Source organism: Dipodomys ordii, unplaced genomic scaffold (genome assembly GCF_000151885.1).
Source record: "Dipodomys ordii isolate 6190 unplaced genomic scaffold, Dord_2.0 Scaffold83, whole genome shotgun sequence".
NCBI classification, from domain to species: Eukaryota; Metazoa; Chordata; class Mammalia; order Rodentia; family Heteromyidae; genus Dipodomys; species Dipodomys ordii.
Window position 1 is genome coordinate 5,291,121 of NW_012267299.1, and position 25,660 is coordinate 5,316,780.

The window sequence follows — 25,660 nt, forward strand, 5'->3', positions numbered from 1 at the left end:
ATAAGTATAACAATTTAAAGTATTATAAAAATATATGCATTATATACATTAATATAAATTCAACTCTACATTAACAGATACTTACTACTTTGTTATGGCTTTGGTAGCATAATGTATTCTAGTTGACCACCAAAAAAAAAAGGTTTAGATATTAGACAGTTTTCTTATAGTGAAAATGGATAATTACCTTATATTTTTAAGCCTGCCTTATGCAGGCTCCAGACAAATTTTCTTACACACAACAAGCACACTGATCCTGTCCTAGGCTCAGGAACCCAAATGACATCTGCATCGTATCTCATTTACCCTTGGAAATCTTACATATATCTCAAGCTTCAGTTATCCAACACTAAACTTATGAGTGCCTTTGAAACAAAGAAACCAAACCAAATTTAAAAAAAAAAGAAGTTCTCCTTAGCTTACTTAAAAAGAGTATCTCTATTGGATCTAGTCAAACTAGAAAATTAAGAGTTCAGTTTTGACCTATCATGTACCTTTCTCAAATCTAATCCATCCCCAAATTCTTCTACATTTGTCTCTGAAGGACTTCTTTGTTGCTATTTTTCTATATTCTTTCTATAATACAGTGTCACAATGCCAGTTCTGTCTAGTTTGAACTCTTGGATAATTTCTCAAACAGGGAAACTTGTCATCAGTTTCCTTTAATCCATTCTCTACAGAGCAGACTGAAGTGCTCTTCCCAAAAATCTAAACATAAACTTTCTCTTGCTTTAAATAAAGTTTTATTCGTTTCAATGATACTCAACTACACTTAATCTAAATACTCAACTTTAGTGAACGTATGCATGCTGTTTCTCCCTTTTCTTCTCCTTTTCTTAGGGGGCAGTATTTGTATAGCAGGCTATGAACCATGCTTCCAGCTCCCATACTTTCGCTTCACTTCTAACCTTACTGCTATTTAGCTCAACCAGCTTTCTTTCATAAACACTTTCTAACTTGGAGCTTTTCATCTGCTGAAAATTCTACTACCTATTTAGCTCAACCAGCTTTCCTTCATAAACACTTTCTAACTTGGAGCTTTTCATCTGCTGAAAATTCTACTACCTACACTTAACTAGTGAGTTATGTTTACAGTAGGAATAAAACTACAAATGGCTCAGTTCTGATGCTGGAAGATGGAGTTCTAAAGGCTTTCCTACATGCTAAGTAAGTTATTGAGGAAACAGTGGGGGAAACTGCACTTTGGCGCCTTGATGCTTCAAAGAAAAACGCAAGGGAAATATAAGCCTCCATATTAGGCTAAAAGAATACTGGAGAAATTGTCTCGTAAAAGCAACACAATTTTCCACAGACAAAGATCCAAACTAAACAAGCTAGAATTTAGCTTGGACTCAGAAAGAAAGATGGAAACAAAAGAGGGGGGAAAAAGGAAAACATATGTACAAGGTTTCTACATTATTCAAGTAAGAAAACTACTTCCTACTAAAGTGCAGTATCCTATACTGTATGATTCCTCAAGAGTCAGAAACCATGAAACAAAATACTTGGGTCAGCAGTAGGTACACTATATATGCCTCTTATTGATGCTGTTTTGACTGAGGTATTTTTATAGCTTTATTATCTTTATTAATAATAACAGAAGTGTGCAGACACACAAAACTATTATCTTCAGCTGAAAGTGACAGAAGTAGAAGCATTAAAAGAAAATTAAATATTATGCTTGAAACATATCAGTACCGAAGACAAAATGGACCTATCACCCTGTTTCTACTATTTTCATAATTGAAATCATTCAGCACGTAGATAAGCAAATAAGACAAATGATTCACATCATTTCCTACTTTGCTATGGGTTCATAGGTACTGAATTTAAGAACCATTATCCTAAGGCAAAATGGACATCAGAGCACCATCTCATGAGTATATATAATCCATAATATAAACTAAAATTATCAGTAGGTTTAAGCATTGAGGATTGCTTCAGACTAATTTTATTTGGTTGGTATTAACTTTTAAATAAAAACACAAATATTGAGGAAGAGGAAGGACAAACATAACAGATTTACTGAAGAAGAATTTTGTGTGTGTGTGTGTGAGTCGTGGGGCCTGAACTCTGGGCCTGGGCGCTGTCCCTCAGCTCTTCAGCTCAAGGTTAGCTCTCTAAAACTTGAGCCACAGTGCCACTTCCGACCTTCTCTACTTCTATTGTGCTGAGGAATCGAACCCAGGGCTTCATGCATGCAAGGCAAGCACTTTACCCCTGAGCCACCTTCCCAGACCCTGAAGAAGAAATTTTAAGTGCCTATTTGTGGTGCAGGTCCTTATTGAGCCTTTACTACATGTATAATAATCTTCCAAGCTAGTAAAAGATATTCATTTATGCTAATATACAACTTGTGAGTGGAGACAGGAAGGAAAAACTGGCAGAGAGGAAGGGAAGGAATGACACTGTCCAAAAAGAAAGGCACTCATTACCTGACTTAAGTAACTATAACTCCTCTGTACATTATCATTGTAGTAATATAAAAAATAGAAATTAAAAAGAATGGATTTACAAAATTATGCTGAGTAAAATGTTATACTACTACAATTATCTACTTTAAGTGGTCTCAATTAAAGCTATTAACATCTCTTGAGGACTTTTTCACTTCTACTAAGTCTTAATAGTTCATATTTATGTTTCAAAATCACAGCATAAGTTCCTGTGGTTACTGTAAAGAATGTAAAATGATTCTCCCAATGTATAATGTATTCTCCCAATACACATTTACTTCCAATGTAATAGTCGAAGACTAAGAATTACACTGTCTGATAAAGATCAGACAGACCTCTTTTTCTAACTTTTACTTGCTACATGTTTCCATGAGAGTATTTGACATGAATCTCAAATTCATCTATCTAAAACTGAATTCAGTATATTGTCCCACCGGTACCTCCACTCCTGTTATTTCCATATCTCAGTGAATGCAGCACAAAATCATAAATCTATCAACCCTCACCTACCCCCCCTCCATGCTCCAACAGATCACGAAAGCACCTAAATCATCTCTTCATGCACTCATTCATCTGCCACTTCCTGATCCAGGCCCTCGTCATTAGTATTCTTTCCAGAATGAGTAAACTTTCTAAAGGGTAAACCTGATGATGTCTTTCCACTGCTTGAAACATTCAGTCTCAGTGATAACGCATAAATGATAATGGTCTCATCATCTGAAATCTCTCTCCAGCTTCAAGTCTCATACCACTCACAGAACTCTAGCTAGTTCCTGAAATGTAGCATTCTTTCTCCTTTAATTCTTCTGACACAGTGTTACTCAGCTTCCTTCGCTAGGCTAATTTCTATTTATTCTTCATGATCTAAATTAATGTTACTTAATGCTATTGTTCCCCTCCACCAGTACAGTTCTTACCAAACTATACAGTAACTACATGTATTACTCTAGACTTTATGCTCTATCAAAAACAGGAAACATGTCTAAATCCTAGCACCTGATGTCAGCAGTAGATATTAAAAGCATCAAGCTGACCTATAACATGTTAAAAGCTGTGAGAATGTAAGTACTTACATTCTTCTGTTTCCTTACTGTAAAATATAGGTAGTATTACCTTACAAGACTGTGTATGGATTAAACATGGTATGAGAAGCATTTTTAATATAGTGCTTGCTATCAATTGCTATCAATATTATATTTTCAAAGAAAACATTTGCTGAATAATTACACTTCACAAATTATTAAAACATTTTAATAATGCTATGCTCATATAATTCTATTTTCAAACATAATTCTATAAGAATGATTCTGTTTTGTGTTCATATGGTTCTATAGTTTTGTTGGAGCCAATATTTATTCATAAAGCAGAATGTTCAAAGAGAATGACTTGTGCCTCACTTTCAGGAACAATTTGTTTATGAAGTTGAATCTGCTCCAAACCAGGGCTTTCTAGAGAATTAGGGGAGGTGTTACAAATGGAGGCAGTCACATGATACCTTGCTGACTGATAAGAGCTGTAATATTCCAATCTATTTTCCCCTGAGTTTTCTGGTGCCTTTAGTTTTTGTTTAAACTGAACAACTTTATAGATCAGAAAAATGATTAAAACACAAGCTAAAATGAAAAAGGCTAGCAAAATGTCAAAAGCTTCGTTTAACTTCTCAACTTCTTGGGAACAAATTAGAGATGTTTTCCCTGACACTGCAGCAGCATCAACAGGTAAGGCACTGTTTTTTTCCAAGTTCAAGTTAACAGAAGAAGTAAGTTGTATTTGCACAGGCAATACTGCAGGAGTCTCTAATGATTTACCAAAAGTATTCTCTTGAAAAAATCTACTGGTAGGTGAAGTACGAATTCGTTCCCAGAAGGTAACACTCTCAGTTTCAGTATTTTCCAAGTGTTTCCCATTTGTGATTACTTTAGGCCAGGCCATCATTAATGCAGTGGTCTTGTGATGAATATGAAGAGATTTTACAGCCCAAGTTCTGGATACATTTGTCGAAGATGTAATGCAATTTGTAAAGTCAGTCCACTTAACATAACATAATGCTTTGCCATGCATGGATAGGGGATTTTTGATGTTTAGAATAATGGCTGAAGATGCTAACCAGTCTTGAAGGCTCAATAGTTTGCAGTTACTTTCCCAAGGATTAGAATTTGCATGGAGATGAGTCAATGAAGACAGTGGCTTAAGGACCTTTGGATGTAAGTCTGTAAGATTATTAAATGACAGATTAAGAACCTTCAGAGATGCTCCTTTGTCTTCAAATTTATCATTATCAATGCTGATTATTCTATTTCTAAGTTAAAGTAAATTATTTAATTAAATGTGTCAGAATTTAAATTTTAGGTCATATGAGTTAAGATAAAATGTTGAATGCTATCGACTCCACTAAACACATCCCTACTAACATTTTATCTGTTTTAAGACTACCCTGTAGTTTAACTAGGACTTGGGTGTCCTTAAGTTTATCTGCTCCTGAGCTGGTGACTTAACTCCACTCTCAGAATTTTTTGGTTACTAATTGGAGATAAGAGTCTCACAGACTTTCCTGCTTGGGCTGGCTTTGAACCATGATCCTCAGATCTCAGCCTGGAGTAGCTAGGATTACAGGGCTTGGCCTAAAGTATGTGGCTCTACTAATAGTATTGATCTTAAAATTTTCAACAGCAGAAAAACATAGTCCTTTTAGAGCAAAGAATTATATTGCATAATAGGATATATGTCATATATTTGCTGGTATATTTTGTTAAATTATTACTTTGTGGATACAACTAGGGCTTATATCTATAAAGTTATACTCAAGGTTTCCAAAGTAAAGAAAGCCTGAGATCTTCAAAACTTTATTGCTTGATAAATCAAGTATCATAAGAGCAATAAATATCCAAAAGAGGTATCAGTCCAAAGAACAGTGATGTGTTTCTTTTCTAAGTTTAAATACTGATTAATACAATTAAAAATACTCCTCTTGAACCAAAAGATACTTGAACTAGGCTGTAAATATACATTGGGAAGATTTGAAAGTCCCTTAAATATTACAGGATTTAAGTGTTTTATAAAATTGTTACATGCAGAAAACATAGATATCACAATTTAACAAAAGCTTGGATATATGTACAATATTAGAATTATTCAAATGCACAGCTACAAGAGAATTAAGCCTTGTTAATGAACTTTCATTTGTATGAAATATTATTATTTCCAATCAGATAGAGAAAACTACTTTCAGGAAAATATGAAAAGCCTGTTACAGGAGTTGCCTTCTAGTACAGAGGTGGCAAACTGACAAAAATATCCAAATATCTCCTTATGAGATAATAATAAAAGATAACAAATAACCAGTAGAAACATTTGGAGGCAGGCAGAGAAAACTGTACTTCACACATAGCCATGTTCTTATTTTTCTCTGTTCATATCAGAATTATCTAGAATAAGAAGATTAAGCTGTAAATCATCAGAAAGTTCTTAAAATTAATGTTATAAAACACCTCCAGCCCATAAACACATGTTGACAAAATAATTGAAACTTAATAAACTGTAAATTAAACTACTGCAATTAATTGTAACAAAAGTGACAAATAACATATAGATGATAATCTGTGGATGTATGTCCTTTTATAAATCTAAAGTCCAATATCAAATAACAGTATACTTCATGAAAATACGAACACATTTACAGATTAAAGCACTCTTTGTAAACCATATCTTCTTAAAAAATCAACCATATTTTCACTCCAGCTAGCAGTCTATTTTTAAACAATAATCTTACCAAGAACAGAAAATTCATATTAATACTCGTTGATTCAAATAAAGGTTTCCTTTTTAAATCTGGAAGAGCAGTATTTCTAAACTCCATTTCTTTCTGTGCCACTGCTTACTGCCAGCCCTCCACCTTTTTTTTAAAGTCACAATTTGCTCAGGAAACGCCACTCTTCACATTGGTTCCTCTGTAGTCAGTGTACAAAATAGAGGTTGCCATAGAAACAGGAAACTGAGAGACAGGAAGTAATTTTATCTGTGTTTCAAAAGCACTGTTGAAAGGAAATCTCAAGAACTTGTTTTTCAGAATGCATTCAGTTTCCCTAACACATATACTTAAATACCTCCCACAATTTAAAAATAAGAAAAAAGGTTTCAACTGTATTTGAAAACTTAAACATCAAGGCCCTAACTATCAATAACATATGATTACTGAGTGGAAAAAAGCAAGCTGAAATTAGAAACAAGGTAATATGAATTAAAAATTATTTTCAATATATAAAATTTGGGGCACTTTATTCCTTTTTAAACAGGTAAAAATCAACAATATAGAATAATGAATACAAAAATTGTTACATTGTATTCTTTTAAATTTTCAAATATTTTTGAAAAAGAGAAGGTATATGCTTTGAGTTGCCCACTAAATTACTGACAAAGGCTAAAGGTTTAGGAGAGTAAAAAAAGCACTTCATTTACTTTACTCTGTGTGTGTATGTATTTGTGTGTGTGCATACGTGTTTGCTTACTATTCTTTTCTAACTAAGAAAATGAGGCAGAGGATATTTCAACTCAAGATGACTAGGACCTAGATCTGTAAAGGTAGCTTTGTGTACTACTGTAGAATGAATGTCTTCTGACTTTTCCTAAAACTAGTATCTAGCACTGCTTATAAATATGACTTTTATATAACATTCTTTACAAACAATGACCTTTATGTGAAAATTAAAACGATCACAGAAGGGAAATAACTAACTTGTGTCTATGTACAAGCTGCCATAACTGACTAATTTAGTAGCATAGTAAAACTAGTAACATACTAGAAATTCAGCTCCCACCAAACAAAACAATACTTACTAACTTCATAACTTCTAAATTCCAAGAAACTGATTCTATTTGTTACTATGTGTACAGAGTATTCAAATGCCCCAACAAAAATGACATTGCTATGCAGCAGAACAAGTCTAATACTACTACTACTAATAATAATAATAAACCCAGTGTACTAACTGAAGAACAAGCTTCTTTTGGTAGAACGCATTAATTTTTTTCAAAAACTCTTTTCCACAATTTTCCTTCCTATAGTAGAGAATAAAGTAAATATCAATGCTAGTAGTAGCCTACACCATTAATAAAAGCAATAAACATTTACTGAAGTTTTAACATGAAGTATAAAAAGCAATCTAACATCCACTGATTTCTTAGAATGAATTATATCTCAATATTAACAACAATCCTATAAAAAATATGTTCCTATTAACCTCACTTTGTCAAAGTAGCAAGATATAAAATTAACCCACAAAAGTCAATAGCTTTTCTGTATGCCAACAATGAGAAGAGCGAAGCTAAAATCAGGAAAGCAACTCCTTTTGTAATAGTCTCAAACAAAAAAACAAAAAAACTCTACAAATTAACCAAAGATGTGGAGGACCTCTATAATGAAAACTTTAAAAAGCTGAAAAAGGAAAGTAAAGCAGATTTAAGGAGTGAAAAAAACCTCCCATGCTCCTGGGTAGGGAGGATTAACATCATGAAAATCGCAACATTGCCAAAAGTTATCTGCAAATTCATTGTAATACCCATCAATATCCCAACAACATTCTTCAATGAAACAGAAAAAGCAATACAAAAATTCATATTGAATAGAAGACCCCCAAATAGCAAAAATAATTCTTAGCAGGAAGAACAGTGCTGGAGGAATAACAATACCAAACTTCAAACTCTATTCTTTAACAAATGGAGCTGGCAGAATTGGTAGCAAACTGAAGTTAGATCTTTTTATAACTCACCCTGTAACAGAATCAATTCCAAATGGATTAAAAAACTCAATTTGAGATCAGATACCCTGAAAGTATTACAGGAATGGGGGAAACACTAGGTCTCCTTGGCACAGGTTGAAACTTTCTCAATAAAGATCCAGAAACACAACAAATCAAAGAAAGGTTGGACAAATGGGATTGCATGAAACTGCTGAGCTTCTGCAGGGCAAAGGACCTAGCTAGTAAGATAAATAGAAAGCCCACAGATTGGGAGAAGATCTTCACTAGCCATATAACAGACAAAGGTCTTATATCTACAATATACTTAGAGCTCAAAAAATTAACCCCCCCCCAAAAAAACAAATCCTCAAAGAAACAACCACTCCTTCTCTGAAGAGGAAATAAGAATGGTCAATAGACACATGAAAAAATGCTGTACTTCTCAAGCCATAAAAGAAATGTAAATCAAAACGACATTGAGATTCTACTTCCCCCATTTAGAATGGCCATTAACAAGAAAAATAATAATAACAGATGCTGGCCGGATGTGGCAAAAGGGAATGCTAATGCACTCTTGGTGGGAATGTGACTGAATTCTTTATCTTAGCATATAGTTTTTTTTTGGGGGGGTGTCAGTCTTACTAGACACTATGTTGAAAATGAACCTTACAACTTGTGGGTGGGGACAGGAAAATATAATTTCTAAATAAAACTGGACATATACCACTAATATATCACTAATAAAATGTATGTTCTAAAGTTTTCCTAAGATTTAAAGATCTGATGTACTATATTTTCACACAATATCAGTCTCGGGGTGCTTTTGGGTCAAGTAAAAAAACAAAAAATAGAGGTCTGGAAGAATGGCTCCTTCAAATAAGGACATCAAAGAAAAAAAGTCATGTCATCAATTGAATACACTATTAATATTCATAAATGCAAACATAGAATAGGCTTCAAGAAGCATGCTCGTTGGTTACTCAAAGAAATCTGGATAATTACTTTAAAGTGAAATAAGCCAGGCACATTAAGACATGATCTCACTCACAGGTGAAGTACATTAAAAAAAAAAAAAAGCTGATCTCACAAATATTCAAAGCAGAATGACAGTTACCAGAGGGCTAAGACTGTAGGAAAGAAACAGGATGAAAATGTTGACCAATAGGTACTAAGTTACGGCTAGATAACAGTAAGAAACTCTGGGGTAGTAATACACAGTAGCATGATCACAATAGACTATAGCAGACTGTATGTACTGAAACATTACATGGAACACCATTAATTTGTATATTTTTGTTTGTATTACCAAAAAGTATTTAAAAAAAAAGAGCCAGTGGCTCACACCTGTAATCCAAGCTAATTAGGAGGCTGAGATCTGAAGACCGAGGTTTGAAGCTAGCCTGGGCAGAAAAAGTCTGTGAAACTTATCTCCAAGTAACAATCAAAAAGCAGGAAGTGGAGCTTTGGTTCAAGTGGTAGAACACTAGCCTTGAACACAAAAACTAAGAGATAGCATCAGGACCTGGAGTTCAAGACTTAGAACTGCATTAAATAAATAAACAAATAAATATATAAATATTTTTAAAATAAATCGGGAAATCTACAATGAATAGGACAGGGAAATCCAGATGTGTACATTGATAAAATGAAGCACACTGAGCCAAAAAAGGAGAACATGTTTTTAAAAAGAAATGTTTCATACAAGATCCCAAGATGACTTATTCAAAAAATGTAAAGAGGTGAAAATTCACTAAACAACCTTCAAATAATTATCATCCATCACAATTTTCAAAAATCTACACAAAGTAGATGAAAACTCCTATTAAGTCAAACTGCTGAAAGTACAAAAAAATTAAATACATAATGTAAAAACGTATTAAAAATGAAAAGAAATAGTCATTCTTTAAATGAAATACAAAACATTTTGTATTTCTAACAGAAATGAACATTTTAATCAAGTCTGTATAGCACAATGACTTCATCTATATAGAAAAAGAAATTCAAGCCGTTTGATTGGCAAATTAAAAGGTAAAATAATTATTTAACCAATGTTTGGATCATCATATTTTATATATTTAGGAAGTGTTACTGAATATAAAGTATTGTATGTAAAAAAGATCCTAAAATGATTAAACCTGGTCAGTATAAAATATGGGAATTCAGATAAAAATAAGCTGAAAATATAAACAAGTTAAACTACAGCCTATATCACTAAAGAGTAAGTATGCCATTAACTTTATAAGTTATATCATATTATTATCTACCAACAAAATTAGCATTCACATATACAAAAGCGACACAGTCCATAACCACACACAGCATTACTGATAGCTAAAAGTTGTACTGACATTTTTATGCTTTATAGAAACTAATTGTAAGGAAGCATTTCTTCACCTATTATCAGATGGCAGAAGGGAAAGCAAAGCCAAAGCTGAAAGTTTTCTTCTTTCAGGCTGGGTAATGTTATCCATTCGATCAACCCACATTTCAATCATGTTTCCTAGAAGCTGATCCATCTGAAAAAAGGGAAGAAGGCATCTCAAAACACTTGAAATTTGATTTACTCATGTCAAAGGTTAAAACCTCCTAAGTTAAAGTTAAATACAACAAACCATAGAAATGAATAACTGAATTTGGGACAGGTCTTGAGCTGGACAAGAAATAATTTAGCCCAAACCAGAAACAGACCCTAACTAATCATGAAAGAAGGAAAATAAAAAAAATATTCAAAATCTGTATGCAGTAATTTCATGTAATAAATTACCAATCAACAATGAAAACTGTTGACCAATCAGGGGTGGAAGGATATTCAAGGATTTGGTTAATAAGGATGAATAAACTTGAATACTGTCAAAGTAGAATACTTGCAACTACTATGAAAAAAGCACAATCAATCTGATTTCAAGGTTTGAGAATCTGAGTCCTGCCAAACAGATACACATATTTCATTAGTAGCTGATAGTTGTAATTTAAGAATGAAATAAACTTTTCTGAATATTATTCCAATAGCTACTAACATATCAGAGCATGAAAGTATATTAAGTTATGCACACATAACTACCTAATAAATAGAACTATTTGTTGTTTTTTTTTGTTCTTTGGTTTTTCTGCCTAGGTATAGGACACTAAACATACCATGAATCAGTATAGTTTGCTGTCATTTATACTACTGTGCTTTCCATTCAAATTTAATCTGGAAACAATTGGTATAGATGATTTCTAAATAATAAGAAAGATTCAGGAACACACTATTATAAATGCAAGTAATGCCAAGTGCGGTGGCTCATGTCTGTAATCCTAGCTTCTCAAGAGACTGAGATCTGAGGATCACAGTTCTAAGCCAGCCCAGGCAGGAAAGTCTGTGAGACCCTTATCTCTAATAAACAATCCAGAAAAAGCTGGAAGCTAAGCTGCAGCTCAGTGGTAGAGCACTAGCCTTGAGCAAAAAGAGCTCAGGGACAGCATTCAGCTCTGAGTTTAAGCACCAGGACCAAAAATCAAAACAAAACAAAACAAAAGCAAGTATCAAGTTATATCATTAAAATGTGATAAATAAATCAAGCTATATTAACATTTTTGGTTGAAATAAAAACAATCAGCATAAATGAGGAGCACAGGGAAAAAATTAAGGAAATGCTCACTTTGGATATCTCATCTCCTGCCTCTCTCAATTCTCATCCTGGATGATATAGTTCCAATATTATAGAGAACACAAGAGAAAAGCCAAAGGTCAAAAGACTGGGGCAAAGGTTCCCAAAGAATGAATGCAGCTTTTAAATTAGAACTTAAGAGCTTAAGAATCACCTGAAGAGGGCTGGGAAGGTGGCTCAGTAGTAGAGTGCTTGCCTTGCATGCCTGAGGCCCTGGATTCGATTCCTCAGCACCACTTAAACAGAAAATAAAAGCCGGAAGTGGCGCTGTGGCTCAAGTGGTAAAGTGGTAGAGCGCTAGCCTTGAGCTGAAGAGCTGAGGGGCAGCGCCCAGGCCCAGAGTTCAGGCCCCACGACGGGACCCCCCCCAAAAAAAAACCCCAAAAGCAAGAATCACCTGAAGAAAAAATGAGGGGTTGGGAGGCAGAGGAAATGGCCTATATATAGAGCTCAGAACAGAACAGGTTAAAAGGATTAACTAGAACTTCTTGGTCTTCTCCACTTCTGAAGATAGCCAAATATACAATATCTAGAAAATGAAATCACAGTAGCTCTAACTGGAGACATTGAGAACGGGGCAAAGATACAAATTACACCAAATGTCTAACCCAGAAAAATAGCACAGCAGTTGAGAAGTTAATATATTCTAAGTACCAGCCCTATGCACTGTGAATAGTAAAACAATATAATACTGGGAAAAGGGTGAAAAAAAATATGGCAAGTGGAAGAATAAAATTATTTTTCTGACTTATTGATTCCCTGAAAAAAACAACTGATTTGTGACCTTGGCATAAGGGCTTACCATTCTAATCCTAGCAACTCAGGAGAGAGATAGTGGGAGAATCAGTGTTCAAGGCCAGCCTGGGCAAAAGTTCATCAGCTCTATTTAAACCAATGAAAAGCCAGGCACCTATCAACCAAGCTACACAAGTAGGAAGACTGTGTAGGTCATACATTTATTATTGGTTTGGCTATTTGAAAAATCATACAACAAAAACATTTGCAGGTATAACCAAGTGGTAGAGCACCAACCTAAGTTCAAATTCTTAGTATCACAAACAAAACAAAACAAACAAAAATGGAATTGTCAATAAGAAAGGAAAAGCTGAGGCTCTGTTCCTAATTAAATTAAGAGAAGGCTGATGACCATCCTGGAGTTGATATCATGGACAGAAAGTCAGTTAGGTAATATAAGAAAGAAACATAACATACAGTCAGGGTTTGAATGGGATGTGAGGGAGGAGAAAATTCAGTAGTAGGACAAGAGCCCTTGGTACCATGACATTTTAGAATGGGTTAGACATTTAAATGAATCTAAACTTCAGAATATTAAACGGTCTCAATCTTTATTTAAAAAAAAATCCACAAGCCACAATAAAAAAAATTACAAACAAAACCAAGGAAAGAAAAAAAGAGCAAGGGAAGAAAAAAATAAGGGAATGGATATTGCAGGCAAAGGTAGTAGGTTGTTTCTGTAATAAGAATGTTAGTCTTCAAAACTATCAAAAAGTGAATAAAATAGCACTAGATTTTACTTTTAATTATATGATAAAGTTAGGCTATGAAAACTGCCCGCAAAGAAGTTTAACACCTTATTACAGAATATTTTAAAGCTAACACAACCAGAAGGGTAATATCCATAGTTATGTTATATTCAAGTCATTTAACTTTTCATTGACACATTCAGAGTTAATCTGAAGATCAAGTGCTGACACAGATCTACGTGGTACTTTTAAGTTTTCCAAATTAAAAACATCTCATTAGTGTAATATACCACTTTTCTTTCTGTTCCCATAGCACACTAGACAAATTTTTACTATTATGAAATTGTCTTTTCAGTACTTTCCCTTCATTTTTATTTTGCCAGTCCTGTGGCCTGAACTCAGGGCTCGTGTGCTAAGTACTTTCACTCTTAACAGCTTGTGAAATCAAGTTTTGCCAGTAGCTAATAGAAAACTTCATAATTCTATGCTAGGTGGGAAGGAGCAGTGTCAAGTTCTAAAATTAAGATGCTAGGATTTGTGTATAATCTCCATTATTTAGCAGCTGTATGAACTTGAGCAAATGACCAAATCCCAGATTTCTCACAGGTGAGATAGGAATGAAAAATACTATTGTCTCTGTGAATTATAGATGTTAAAAATCAATGAGCTGTAGATTTTTTAAATATGTGCGATGTTTAAAATTTATATTATTGTTAGATATATTGTTATTATTAGATTCATGCAAAAAATCACTGAACTCAACTGAGTAACTGTCTTAATTATTAAACGTTAACCCATTCCAGTTGAAACTATCAATCTTGGTACACCAATGGCTAAGGCCTGTAATCCTAGTGACTCAGGAGGCTGAGATCTAAGTGGTACAGAGCCAGCAATGTGTGAAAAAAAAAGTGCTCAACTACAGTCTGAGTTCAAGTCCCAGTACTGGTACAAAAGAAAAAAAGAAAAAAAAGAAGAAAAAAATTTTCTTAGATATTCATTAAAACAAAGGATAGTGTAACTACTTTGGTAAGTCTAGTTCTTAAAAAACAATATACACTGCAAAATTTGTACTTTTCTCTAGCTATATTTGTTTCTGTCATAAATAGTGTATAAATATCTCTATTCTAGAAATAGCAAGTACATTTTATCTTCTATATCTTAAAATCTTAACAGATTAATAACTAAAAATATAAAAGTATTACTTGAATATCATGTACTTTATCTAGTCTCCAGTAACTAGATTAAAATAATTAAGAACCTATTCCAAACTTAACTCTAGTAGTTGGTGTCAGCTACAGTATTTTTATTTTATCATCACTTTGCATAATAATTAGAAATACAATAAATGGCATTGAAACAAATTCATTAAAACAATGAAGAAGCTAGGCCTGGGTGGTTCACACCTGGAGTCCTACCAACTCAGGAGATCTGAGTTTCCAGTGCAAAGCCAACCCTGGGAAGAAAAGTCCATGAGGCTCCATCTCCAGTTCATAAGCAAAAAAGCTGGCCTAGAAGTATGAAGTATGGTTCAAGCTATAAAGTGTTAAACTAGCCATGAGGCTTTAAGTTTACTCCCTAGTACCGGCAAGAAGAAGGAGAAAGGAGGAGGAAGGAAGAGTAAAGAAGGAGAAAGAAGGAAGAAGAGGGAGGAGAGAAGGGTAGGAGAAAGACGAGGAAGAGAAAGACAAAGAAGAGGAAGAAAGAAACCCATCATACCCGTAATCCCACCACTCTGGAGAAGGAAGCAATGAAGCTTGAGAGTTTGAGACCAGCTTCAGAGCTTCAAAGACAATCCAGACTACAATGAGACCTTGTCACAACAAAGAAAAGGGAAGGAAAATGGAAAAAGGAAAAAGGAAAGAAGAGGAGAAAAAAAATTACAGATATATGCAAAAGAATTCCTAAGCCCGCACGAGCATCTCATGCCTGTAATCCTAGCTACTCAGAAGGCTGAGATCTCAGGATCACTGTTCAAAGCCAGCCCAGTGGTGCTGTGGCTCAAAGCAGTAGCCTTGATCAACAGAGCTCAGGGACAGTCCAGGTCCTGAATTCAAGCCCCACATTCAAAGAGAGGAGAGAAAGAGAGAGAAGGGGGGAGGGGAGTGGGGGAGAGAGAGAAAGAGGGGGCAGGAAATTCCTATTCCTGTCTCACATAATTTAGCAGTTAAAAAAACTGTAACCAAAAAACAATTAAGAATCCCATTTTATGGTTAGGCAAAATAATAGTACCTATGTTGAATAGGAACTGTGATTTAGATTTCTCTTCCTTTCTTCTATTCTCAATAATAGGAACAACTTAAATTATTAATTATTCAAATGCTTCAAAAGAACTTGAGTATTTCATCAACTATTTCCAGCTTATATACTTTTTCAAATTTATATTTAAATAAATATTTCCTGAATTTAAGGAAATATGGGTTCTTACCTCCTGATTAAACTTATGTGCCATCTCATTAAGAAGTGAAGAAAAGAAACTAGCATTTTGTAGTAAGACACGACCCATAACTCCAAGATATGTGGACATCACTACAGGATATCTCTGTACAATTAAAACATACTACATGTAAAACTGTGTCAAGGTACAAGAACAAACCACTAATAAAGTATTAACAGAAATATGAAACAACATTCTCATTCATGTAGCTTCTCCTTAGGCTGATTCATCAATATTACCTGAGTTCTAAGCAAATGATAACTAAATACAAGTGATACATGCATTATATGTGTATGTATTTACATGAATTTATGTTATATATGTAATAAGAAGAAAAGAAGTACTATGTATCAATGGCATGCTTGTTTTATTCTGGCTACTCCTCTATACAATTAGATAAATCTTAAGAGCAGATGGACTGCAAAACAACCAGTGATCAGGCTAATGGGAGTGGCTCAAGTGGGCACATTGAAAAATAACAAGCAGCAAGTTCACTGTAGTGCCAGAAAAACAAACAAAAAAAGTGTGCCAACAGTTTAATACATTCAATCTACAAAAATACTACATCTCCCACTCATATTCTCAACAGTGAGTTACTGGAATTAAATTATTAAACATCTTTCTACTTCAAACCAGAAGTACATAAATACACATGCATGTGAGTAAAAGGCATATCAAAAAGAAATTTATATTTTTCTGTGTAAGGGGAAAAAAAAGGCAAATTTACATAACTATCCTGAAATTTACTTAATACAATAGGATCCAAATAATAGGTTTCCTTTTACATTTATCAATTAAAGATGGATAGTCTCCCTGGCAATGATAAATAATTAAAAATGAGAACAATAGGAGCCTACAGAATTACAAAAAGTCTTACCTCTCCTTCTATAATACCTCTGAAAACACAGGGTAGAATTGGTTGAAACATTTGGGGACCTAATACTGGATTCACTTTAAGGGCATTTTCCACAACCTAAAAACCAGAAAGACATTGATAATATTAAACAAGCAAGTCATTGCTTAATAGAAAACACAAAGAAAACAAAAATCAGTGAACTAAATTAAATATCATACACCAAATGAAAAACACTTGCAGGTATATAAGGTATACAGAATACTAACACTAGATACACTTTTAAAAAAATGATCTATAAAAACTGCAATTTGAGAACATTTGCAGAAAATTACATTTAATCACACTCTGATAACATGTAATATGCAATTAATGTAATTCTGATCCTTGTACCATAAACAAATAATCCGTAGAAAATGTTATGCTAACAGAAGCAGCAAAAGGATTTTGTGTGTGCGTGTGCATGTGTGTGTGCATGCGTGCGTTTGTGTGTGTGTGTGTGTGTGTGTGTGTGTGTGTGTGTGTGTGTCTGTCTGTCTGTCTGTCTGTCTGTACTAAGGTTTAAACTCAAGAGTTTGGGCACTGCCCCTGAGCTTTTTCACTCAAGGCTACTAGCACCCTACCACTTCAGTCACAGCTCCAATTCAGCTTTTTGCTGTTTAACTGGAGATAGGCTTACTGGACTTTCCTGCCCAGGCTGGCTTTGAACTGCAAACCTCAGATCTCAGCCAACTGAGTGGCTAGGATTATAGACAAGAATCACCAGCATCCAGCTAAAAGCATTGTTTTAAATAATTAAAAGGCAAATTACAACATAATGTTCACTGTCAAAAAGTAAATATATACATTTATTAAATTGCAAATCATAATTATCATTATATAACTAGCCTTATGTATCTATGGTTACATAACAAAACTTGAAAGAGAAATTACTTTCACATTGGTGAGACCTCTCCTGTATAACTAAGATGAGCAAACATGAAATTCAATGTCGTGAAATTTGTTTTGTCACTCTTTGTCTTATTTATGTACATAGTATGGAAGAAAGCAGCAAGGAGAGCAAAGACAAAGTAATCAATGCTTCCAGCTGAATGATTTGAGGGGTAGGAAATAAAAGATACCATCAGAGCTGGATTTCCCTTCTGAATTTTAGCAGTGTGTCTCAGGATATCCTGTTTACTGTGCACAACCATTCTTATGCTAAAAGGCTTTTAGCTCAGTATGGGACAATAGCATGTTCCAAACACTATGATAATAAAAGATATGTTCCTGCATTTTGAAACACTTTCCAGCTAGAAAGCAGCACACCTGGTTGGTTAGCAACTTCTCTAACTTGAAGCAAGAAGTAAAGGAAATGTCCCTTAGCCAAAAACTATTAAGCATTGTGCTTTCCACTAAGAAATAGGGATTTTTAAAAATGCCAATTGCTTACTAATAGCAAGAAGCTTTACGAGTCAGAACAAAACTAAGTCTAACCTCAATAGTAGTCAATGAAAAAAAAAACAGAACTGAGAAGAAAATATATAAATATAGACAATAGGTAGACAAGCTGCTAGAGTGAGTCCTAAAGGTAAATAAATGTCAGCAGTCAGTTTATCTATGAATAAAAAACAAGGTCATCTGCTGATTACTAAACACAAATTTAACTCCACTCTCACCTTAAATCCCAGGAAGAGTACAATACATGGATTTCAGGGGTCATGGAGATCCAATTTTTAAAAGACCAGGGAATGAAAGATGGAAGTACAAAAGAAGTTAAAAAGGGAACTGATTCAATATGTCAAAAAAAAAAAAAAGCTGAATCCTAAGGTAGCAATGAATCTCCTCATATCTCTTCCTGAAAAAAAAGACAGGAATTAGCAGAACCATCTACCTTTACACCTTTGTAAAGGTATAAAAGGAGAAGCTAAAACTTAAATTCTGAAAATAAAGAAAACAGTAAAATAAGATTGGTTGCAAGTCTACCTACCTAAGAAACTAAAATGCCAAATATTTTCTAAACTTATCTGAACAAATGATTCTACCTACAAGAAAAGAATGTTCATGTATTTTTCATACAGCCTAAGAGACTGCTTCTAAAACCAAAAAGGACAATCAATGTCATATATAATGAATTATAATAAGCTACATTAAAGTAACATTGTATCACTTCAGAACATTAAGAAAAGCCATGCATATTTGGAGAATAAAGAGCTCAGAGGGGAGAGTCAATGTGGTAACTAAAACCCATCACTGTCAGAACTAGTTCAAGCTGGCTCACACAGAACTAGCTTGACCCTTAAATTTGAAGTAATTTTCAAGAAACTGTAACCTTGTGTGGGGTAAACTGAAACTCAAAAAATCTCTGCTCTACTCAGAACTAAAACCCAGAACCCAAGTGCTTGTTGGTTCAGGTTCAGACTTTGGAGTAGGAAGTCCTCTCTCTGGGCATGCCAGCCTAAATAATGTGAGTTCTACAAGTGCTGCTTGCCTCTTCCCAAGTATTTTCCACAACAAATGTAGCTTTGGAAAAGTACCTTTAAAAAAATTAACATATATCTGATCTCATCTGTGTGAACACACTGAACTAAAACATATTACTGAATTCAGCTGGTGAGGAGGGAAGGAAAAAGGAACACAAGTCACTGTATAACTAGTCTATGTAGACTAGTACACCACCAAAAAAATCAGTATGCAAGTTTCACAAAAAACTAAAAACCCATGACCATGCTATACCACTCTTGGGCAAATATCTGAAGGACTGTAACTCAACATATAAAATAGGCCCAAACATGCCCAAGAAATATGCCTGAATATTAATTGCAGCACTATTCATAACAGCCAACCTGTAACAGGATATGAAGTGGGCTCCATCATTCCGTAATCCTAGCTATCAGAGGAACAAGAATTTCATAACTCAAAATAATATGTGTATATACATATAGACACATTTCAAATTAATGCTAACAATTTAGAGTATTTTTAGAAATATAATTTTATTCATCTAATTTGTTTCAAATCACAGAAGAAAGCCTATTTTTACTCTACACCATTTTACTCTAAATAATTTGCTCCCAAAGCAGACATACTGATCTTCCCAGCCAATTTTCCTAGCATTGTAATTTTCTGCCTCAAATAACAAAGAAGTTACTTGCAGGTACTGTCAGAAATTAGTTTAATGGTGACATTTAGTCAAAAATATATTAAGAATGCTATGTAGCTAACTATATTAAGAAACAGTATCTGAGGGACATTAATGAGAATGAGCTAATATTAAACACTCATAATTATACTAGAGCTCTGAGAACAGGAAAATACTAAAAATTTTGAGTACTCTCAGCTTCAAATACAGACATAAGATAAAAACACCATTGTTCTAAAATACTTTTATAATAATAGCACAAGAATATTTATTCATGATAACTACCATATTTCTAGTATCATTCAACATCCACCTCTTTACTAGTTAGACCAAATTTCTGAGATTTCAAACTAAACATGTAAATTCAGATACAGCAATATTTATATAATTTGTTATCTTAAACATTTATCAGACTCTCAATTTTTTTTATGTGTGCCAGTTCTGGGGCTTGAACTCAGAACCTGGGTGCTGTCTCTGTGTATTTTTGCTCAAAGCTAACATTCTATCACTTGAGCCATAACCCCACTTGCAGCTTTATTGGCAGAGATGAGAGTTTCACAGACTTTCCTGTTTGGATGGGCTTATGGTGACAATCCTCAGATCTCAGCCTCCTGAGTAGCTAGGATTACAGGTGTGAGCCATCAGCAAATGGCAGATTCTCAATTTTTAATTCAAGTATATATATCATATTAATAACCTGCTGGTGGTATACTTAGAGAAAAAGGCTTATTCTGCAACTTTTTTAAAAAATGCTAAAAATATTTTATCATACATTTGGATTATGACTGATCTATGCTGAATCACTTCACAAGCGAAGTTAGGAACATTGTATTCACAAACTGACATGTTAAATTGAAAACTCTTCATATAACTATATAATAATAATAAGAAGAAGAAGAAGAAGAAGAATGCCAGGCACCAGTGGCTTATGACTGTTATCCCAGCTACTCAGGAGGCTGAGATCTGAGGGTCACAGTTCAAAATCAGCCTGGACAGGAAAAGTCCATGAGACCCTTATCTTCAATTAACCCTAGAAAATCGGAAGTGGTGCTGGGCTCAAAGTGGTAGAGTGGTAGCCTTGAGGGGAAAAGGTCAGGGACTGTTCCCAAATCCTGAGTTCAAGACCCATGACTGACAAGAAAAAAAAAATTAAAAGAAAAAAAAAAGATCTCTGAGGGAGATAAGCACCACTGTGCGTGTGCATGTGCGTGTGCGTGCGTGTGTACACTGGTACTGAGGTTTGAACTAGGCCTACCTTTCTGTTTTGGTCTTTTCTCTCTGCCACTTGAGTTATACCTCCATTTGCAGTTTCTGCTGTTTAACATGAGATTTTGAACTAGGCCTACCTTTCTGTTTTGGTCTTTTCTCTCTGCCACGTGAGTTAAACCTCCACTTACAGTTTTTTTTCTATGAGACTTAACCAGATATAAATTAACAGTTGGCATAGACTTTTCTGCCTAGGCTGGCTTCAAACTTTGATCTTCACATCTCAGCCTACTAAATAGCTAGGATTACAGGTGTGAGGAATCAGCATCTCACAAAAATAGACCTTTGTTACTTATATTATTAAGGACATCTAACATCTAACTTTGAAATTTATTATAATAATTTTTAATTGTGCTACTGAGAAGTGAAAAATACATAAAATTAATTTTAGAGTGCCAGTTGAGATACACAGTTTTTAATAATATGTTACCATTGCATAAATCATTTATTTTTAAAAGCTAACTGCATGTACTGTTCATTTTAAACACGCTCTTATTTAGGAAAACTGTCAGTTAGATCAATTTACTTTAGTTTTTCTACAAACAAAGATCTCCCAACCAAATAAATTAGTATAAATATATATTAGCATGTTTCATCCCAAAGGCAGACTCTGCATGCATACATACATACACACACACACACACACACACACACACACACACACACACACAGGCTAAAATATAGGAAGTAGGTAATGGTAACATTCTCATTTTACAAATGGAAAGTGAGAAAGAACACTTGTCCACCTCACAGAGCTATAAAGTAGCTAATATTCTAACCTGCAGTCTCTATCAATTCATAGGCTTACTTGATATGCTAGTATTCCCCCCATTTTGTGAGACTATAATTAAAAACAAGTAGCAAGAAGAAAAATGTATTCTTCTTAGAACATCTTTCTCATTTTTGATGGAAGTTTTAATTGTAATATTTCATAAACCATCTTTCAAAAATATTAGTCATAGTTACAAAAAGGATCTTGATTCTAATTTAGAGAGTGTTTAAATATGGCAGAGGACTTCAAATATTACATAACATATTGTTAGAAATTACTTAATGTTCCAGGTACCAACTGCTCAGGACTATAATTCCAGCTAGCTACCAGGCTGGGATTGAGGCTGAGAATGAGGATTATAGTTTGAAGCCAGCTAAGGTAGACAAATCTTGGAGACCAAAAAGTCAGAAGTAGAGGCATGACTCAAGTGGTACAGCCAGCCATGAATGAAAAAGCAAAGGGAGAATTGAGGCCCTGAGTTCAAGCCTCAGTTCCAGCACACATGTATATATATATATGAGCACACACAAACATACACAACACAACCTCCCACACACCACTTAATACAATTCCTTATATAATAAATGAGGGAACCAAAGTCCATAATGTACTCAAGAGCTTTAGAGGCAGCACAGCTCAGCTCAAAAACCAAAGCAAGTACAAGCAGAGAATAACAAACAAACTATTAGTATGCTAAAATTTCACTTCCACTCGATATACACTATTTAAAATAAAATCTATTAGATTTTCTTTCAATCCACTATGTGAATTTATAATATACATGTACTACTATTTCTATCCTTAATATACAGACATAATAAAGATATATGAAACTATAGGTGAATAGGTTCTAAATTAAATATAGTTTCAACAAACTTGGGACTCTAACTTTATTTGATAATCAAAACTACAAAATTATACAATTAAAAATTGATCCACAAAGCAGACTAACAAATTGAAGAGGCAAGAAGTTTTGGGGCCATTTGTTAAAATGATTTTAAATAGCTGATACACAGTGAGGTATGAGGACTAGGAGCAACCTAATCATTTAGTTTTAGAAATCAGATTTCCAGATAATGTATATGCACATTCAAAATTGAACCCTACATTGCATAGGTATTAAGCCATTCAAATATTATTAAAAGAAAATCCTGCCAGGTGCCAGTGGCTCACACCTGTAATCCTAGCTACTCAGGAGGCTGAGATCTGAGGATCATGGTTCAAAACCAGCTCAGGCAGGAGAGTCCATGAGACTCTTATCTCCAATAAAACACTCAGAAAACCAGAAGTGGTGCTGTGGCTTAAGCAATAAAGCGCTGGTCTTCAGCTCAAGAGCTGAAGGCCAAAAAAAAAGAAAGAAAGAAAAAAGAAAAGAAAATCCTCTCCACTACGACATCAACTCCTCTCTTTGCCAACCTTCTACCTCCATATGAAGGTCCAGTTCTACAAAACAAAACAAACGAACCTCAAAGATAATAAATTTAACAGATGATTCTTTTATGGTCTGTTGGTGATAAAAAGATAACAATACCTTGAGCACTTGAACTTGACCTTCTGTAGTAATTTCCTGTAAGAGTTCACAAAAGGACTGACAAAGACCTATTGCATATGTCTGAAATTCAATCAAAAGTCAAATACATACATTAGAGTCTATAACATAAAGAAAGGATAAAATTTAACTTTGGACTTATTATATAATCTATGTGAGATATATATATATTTATATATATATATATATATATAGACAGACAGACAGATAGAAAGATAGATATTAAAGGTGTAAACACATAGTTTAAGTTAGAATTTCTGGTAATAGTTAAAAGCTAAACAAAAAGACTGAACCTAACAAAAATAATTTGCTGGTAAGTTGTGCTTTTAAGGAAAGATATATTTATAAACTTAGTACTTTCTGCATTAAATAAAATGGAACTGCATGCTGATCACATCTGCCCAGGAGTAAGGAATGCTCAGTAAGAATCCATCCCCTACTTCAAAATAACAAATCAATCTACAATTCTGAAAAGGCATCTCTTAATTTTAAACAAACACCAAAATAATGATCATACAATTTCTTGCAATGCAAAAGTAACTCCAACATACCTGTAAGAATTCTGTTGATGATAAAAAGATATAACCATTGATGATCTTAAAGCAAGTTCTGAGATTGTCTGAACTTAGTTCTGTAAAAACAGTAATAATGAAAAAAAATGACAAAATAAACTCATTGAAGTCACTGTTAAAAATTAGTTTCCCGTAGGTTCTCAAACAACATGTTTTCTTAACACTTCCTACTGTTTCTCTGTAACAGTTTGCTATTATATATTATGAATAAGTACATAAATATTAAGTATTACAAACATTATATATTGGTTTATTATTAATGATCACTACATGTTACTACCATAGTTTATAACTTTTGATTATAGGAATTATCTATCATATTTTCTAAATATTGAATTCTCATTGCAGTTTTTCTTTATAGCCTACATGTGGGTTAGGATTCTCTGAAGTATTCAAACATCAGAGTATCTGGGTCTCTAGTTTAAAAGAATTTAGTTTTTGTGATCCCCTTAATTTGTGATTGAATTAAAAATATTTCCAACATGTAATTTAAAAAAATAGTTTTGTTTATTTTTTGGGTCCGGTCGTGGGGCCTGAACTCTGGGCCTGGGCGCTGTCCCTCAGCTCTTCAGCTCAAGGCTAGCGCTCTACCACTTGAGCCACTTCTGGCTTTTTTCTTTTTGCTTATGTGGTGCTGAGGAATGGAACCCAGGGCCTCATGCATGCAAGGCAAGTGCTCTACCACTGAGCCACCTTCCCAGCCCTAAAAAAATAGTTTAAATGAAGTGATTCATTTCAGTTAAAACTGAGTTACAAACTAGGTACTATAAACCTGGATACTCAAGAGGCTGAGATCTGAGGGTTGCAGTTTGAAGCCAGCTGGAACATAAAAGTTCCTGAGACTCTTATTTCCAGTTAACCACCAAAAAGTCGGAAATGAAGATGTGGCTCAAGTGGAAAAGTGCTGGCCTTGGGCAAAAAGATTAGGCAACTCGGCTCAGGCCCCAGCACCAGCACAAAAACAAAGAAGCAAAACAAAACAAAAACAACTAAATTACAGACAAGCATGGTAGAAAACACCTGTGATCCCAGCACTCAGAATGCTAACTGATTTCAGTTTCAGGCCAGCTGTCCCAAAACAAATAAACAGCAACGACAACAACAAAGTAAGGTGCCAGTGGCTCTAGTCCCTAATCCTAACTACTCAGGAGCATGTGACCTGATGATGGATGGTTTTGAAACCAGCCCCAGAGAGACAAACTCCTAAGACTCTATCTCCAATTAACCAGCAAAAGGGGTGACTCTAATGATAAGTTGATATGTTGATGAAATCCAATTTTACCTCTCATCCAAAAATAAAGTACAATGCATACAATAATGATACAAGAGTATACAGGATATATATTATACTAATCAAAACATGATTAAAACCTACTATTCTCTGATACAAATCTTTTAGAGAGTCTATTTCAATAGGACTGATAAAAACTTTTTCTGACCCCAGTTAGAATGGCTATAATCAAGAACTCTAATAACAACAGATGCTGGAGGGGATGTGGACAGAAGGGAACCTTACTGCATTGTTGGAGTGTAAACTTGTTCAACCACTTTGGAAAGTAGTATGGAGGTTCCTCAAAAGACTCTACACTGAGCTTCCCTATGACCCAGCAATCCCACTTCTGGGCATTTACCCAAATGATCAGAAACAAGGCCATACTAAAGCTACTGGCACAACTATGTTTATTGCAGCATTATTCACCATAGCTAAGATATAGAACCAACCCAGATGCCCCTCAGTAGATGAATGGATCAAGAAAATGTGGTATATATA

At 34.3% G+C, this 25,660-nt stretch overlaps 2 protein-coding genes across 2 annotated transcripts in view; both read right to left on the reverse strand.

Moving 5' to 3' along the window:
- Ipo11 (importin 11) overlaps positions 1–25,660 on the reverse strand; it is a 129,334-nt gene that overhangs the window by 24,487 nt on the left and 79,187 nt on the right. Inside the window, exons 25-29 of the mRNA XM_013025287.1 lie at positions 23,869–23,948; positions 23,300–23,380; positions 16,634–16,729; positions 15,748–15,861; positions 10,583–10,704 (exon numbers count right to left, since the gene is read on the reverse strand). Coding sequence (XP_012880741.1) covers positions 10,583–10,704; positions 15,748–15,861; positions 16,634–16,729; positions 23,300–23,380; positions 23,869–23,948 — 493 coding nt within the window. The remainder of the gene's footprint in view (positions 1–10,582; positions 10,705–15,747; positions 15,862–16,633; positions 16,730–23,299; positions 23,381–23,868; positions 23,949–25,660) is intronic.
- Positions 3,677–5,839, reverse strand: Lrrc70 (leucine rich repeat containing 70). The gene is given in 10 exon segments (XM_013025286.1): positions 3,677–4,777; positions 4,780–4,887; positions 5,094–5,334; positions 5,337–5,521; positions 5,524–5,562; positions 5,565–5,635; positions 5,637–5,706; positions 5,709–5,745; positions 5,748–5,815; positions 5,818–5,839. Coding segments are annotated over 10 exon segments (1,809 nt in total). The 3' UTR covers positions 3,677–3,809.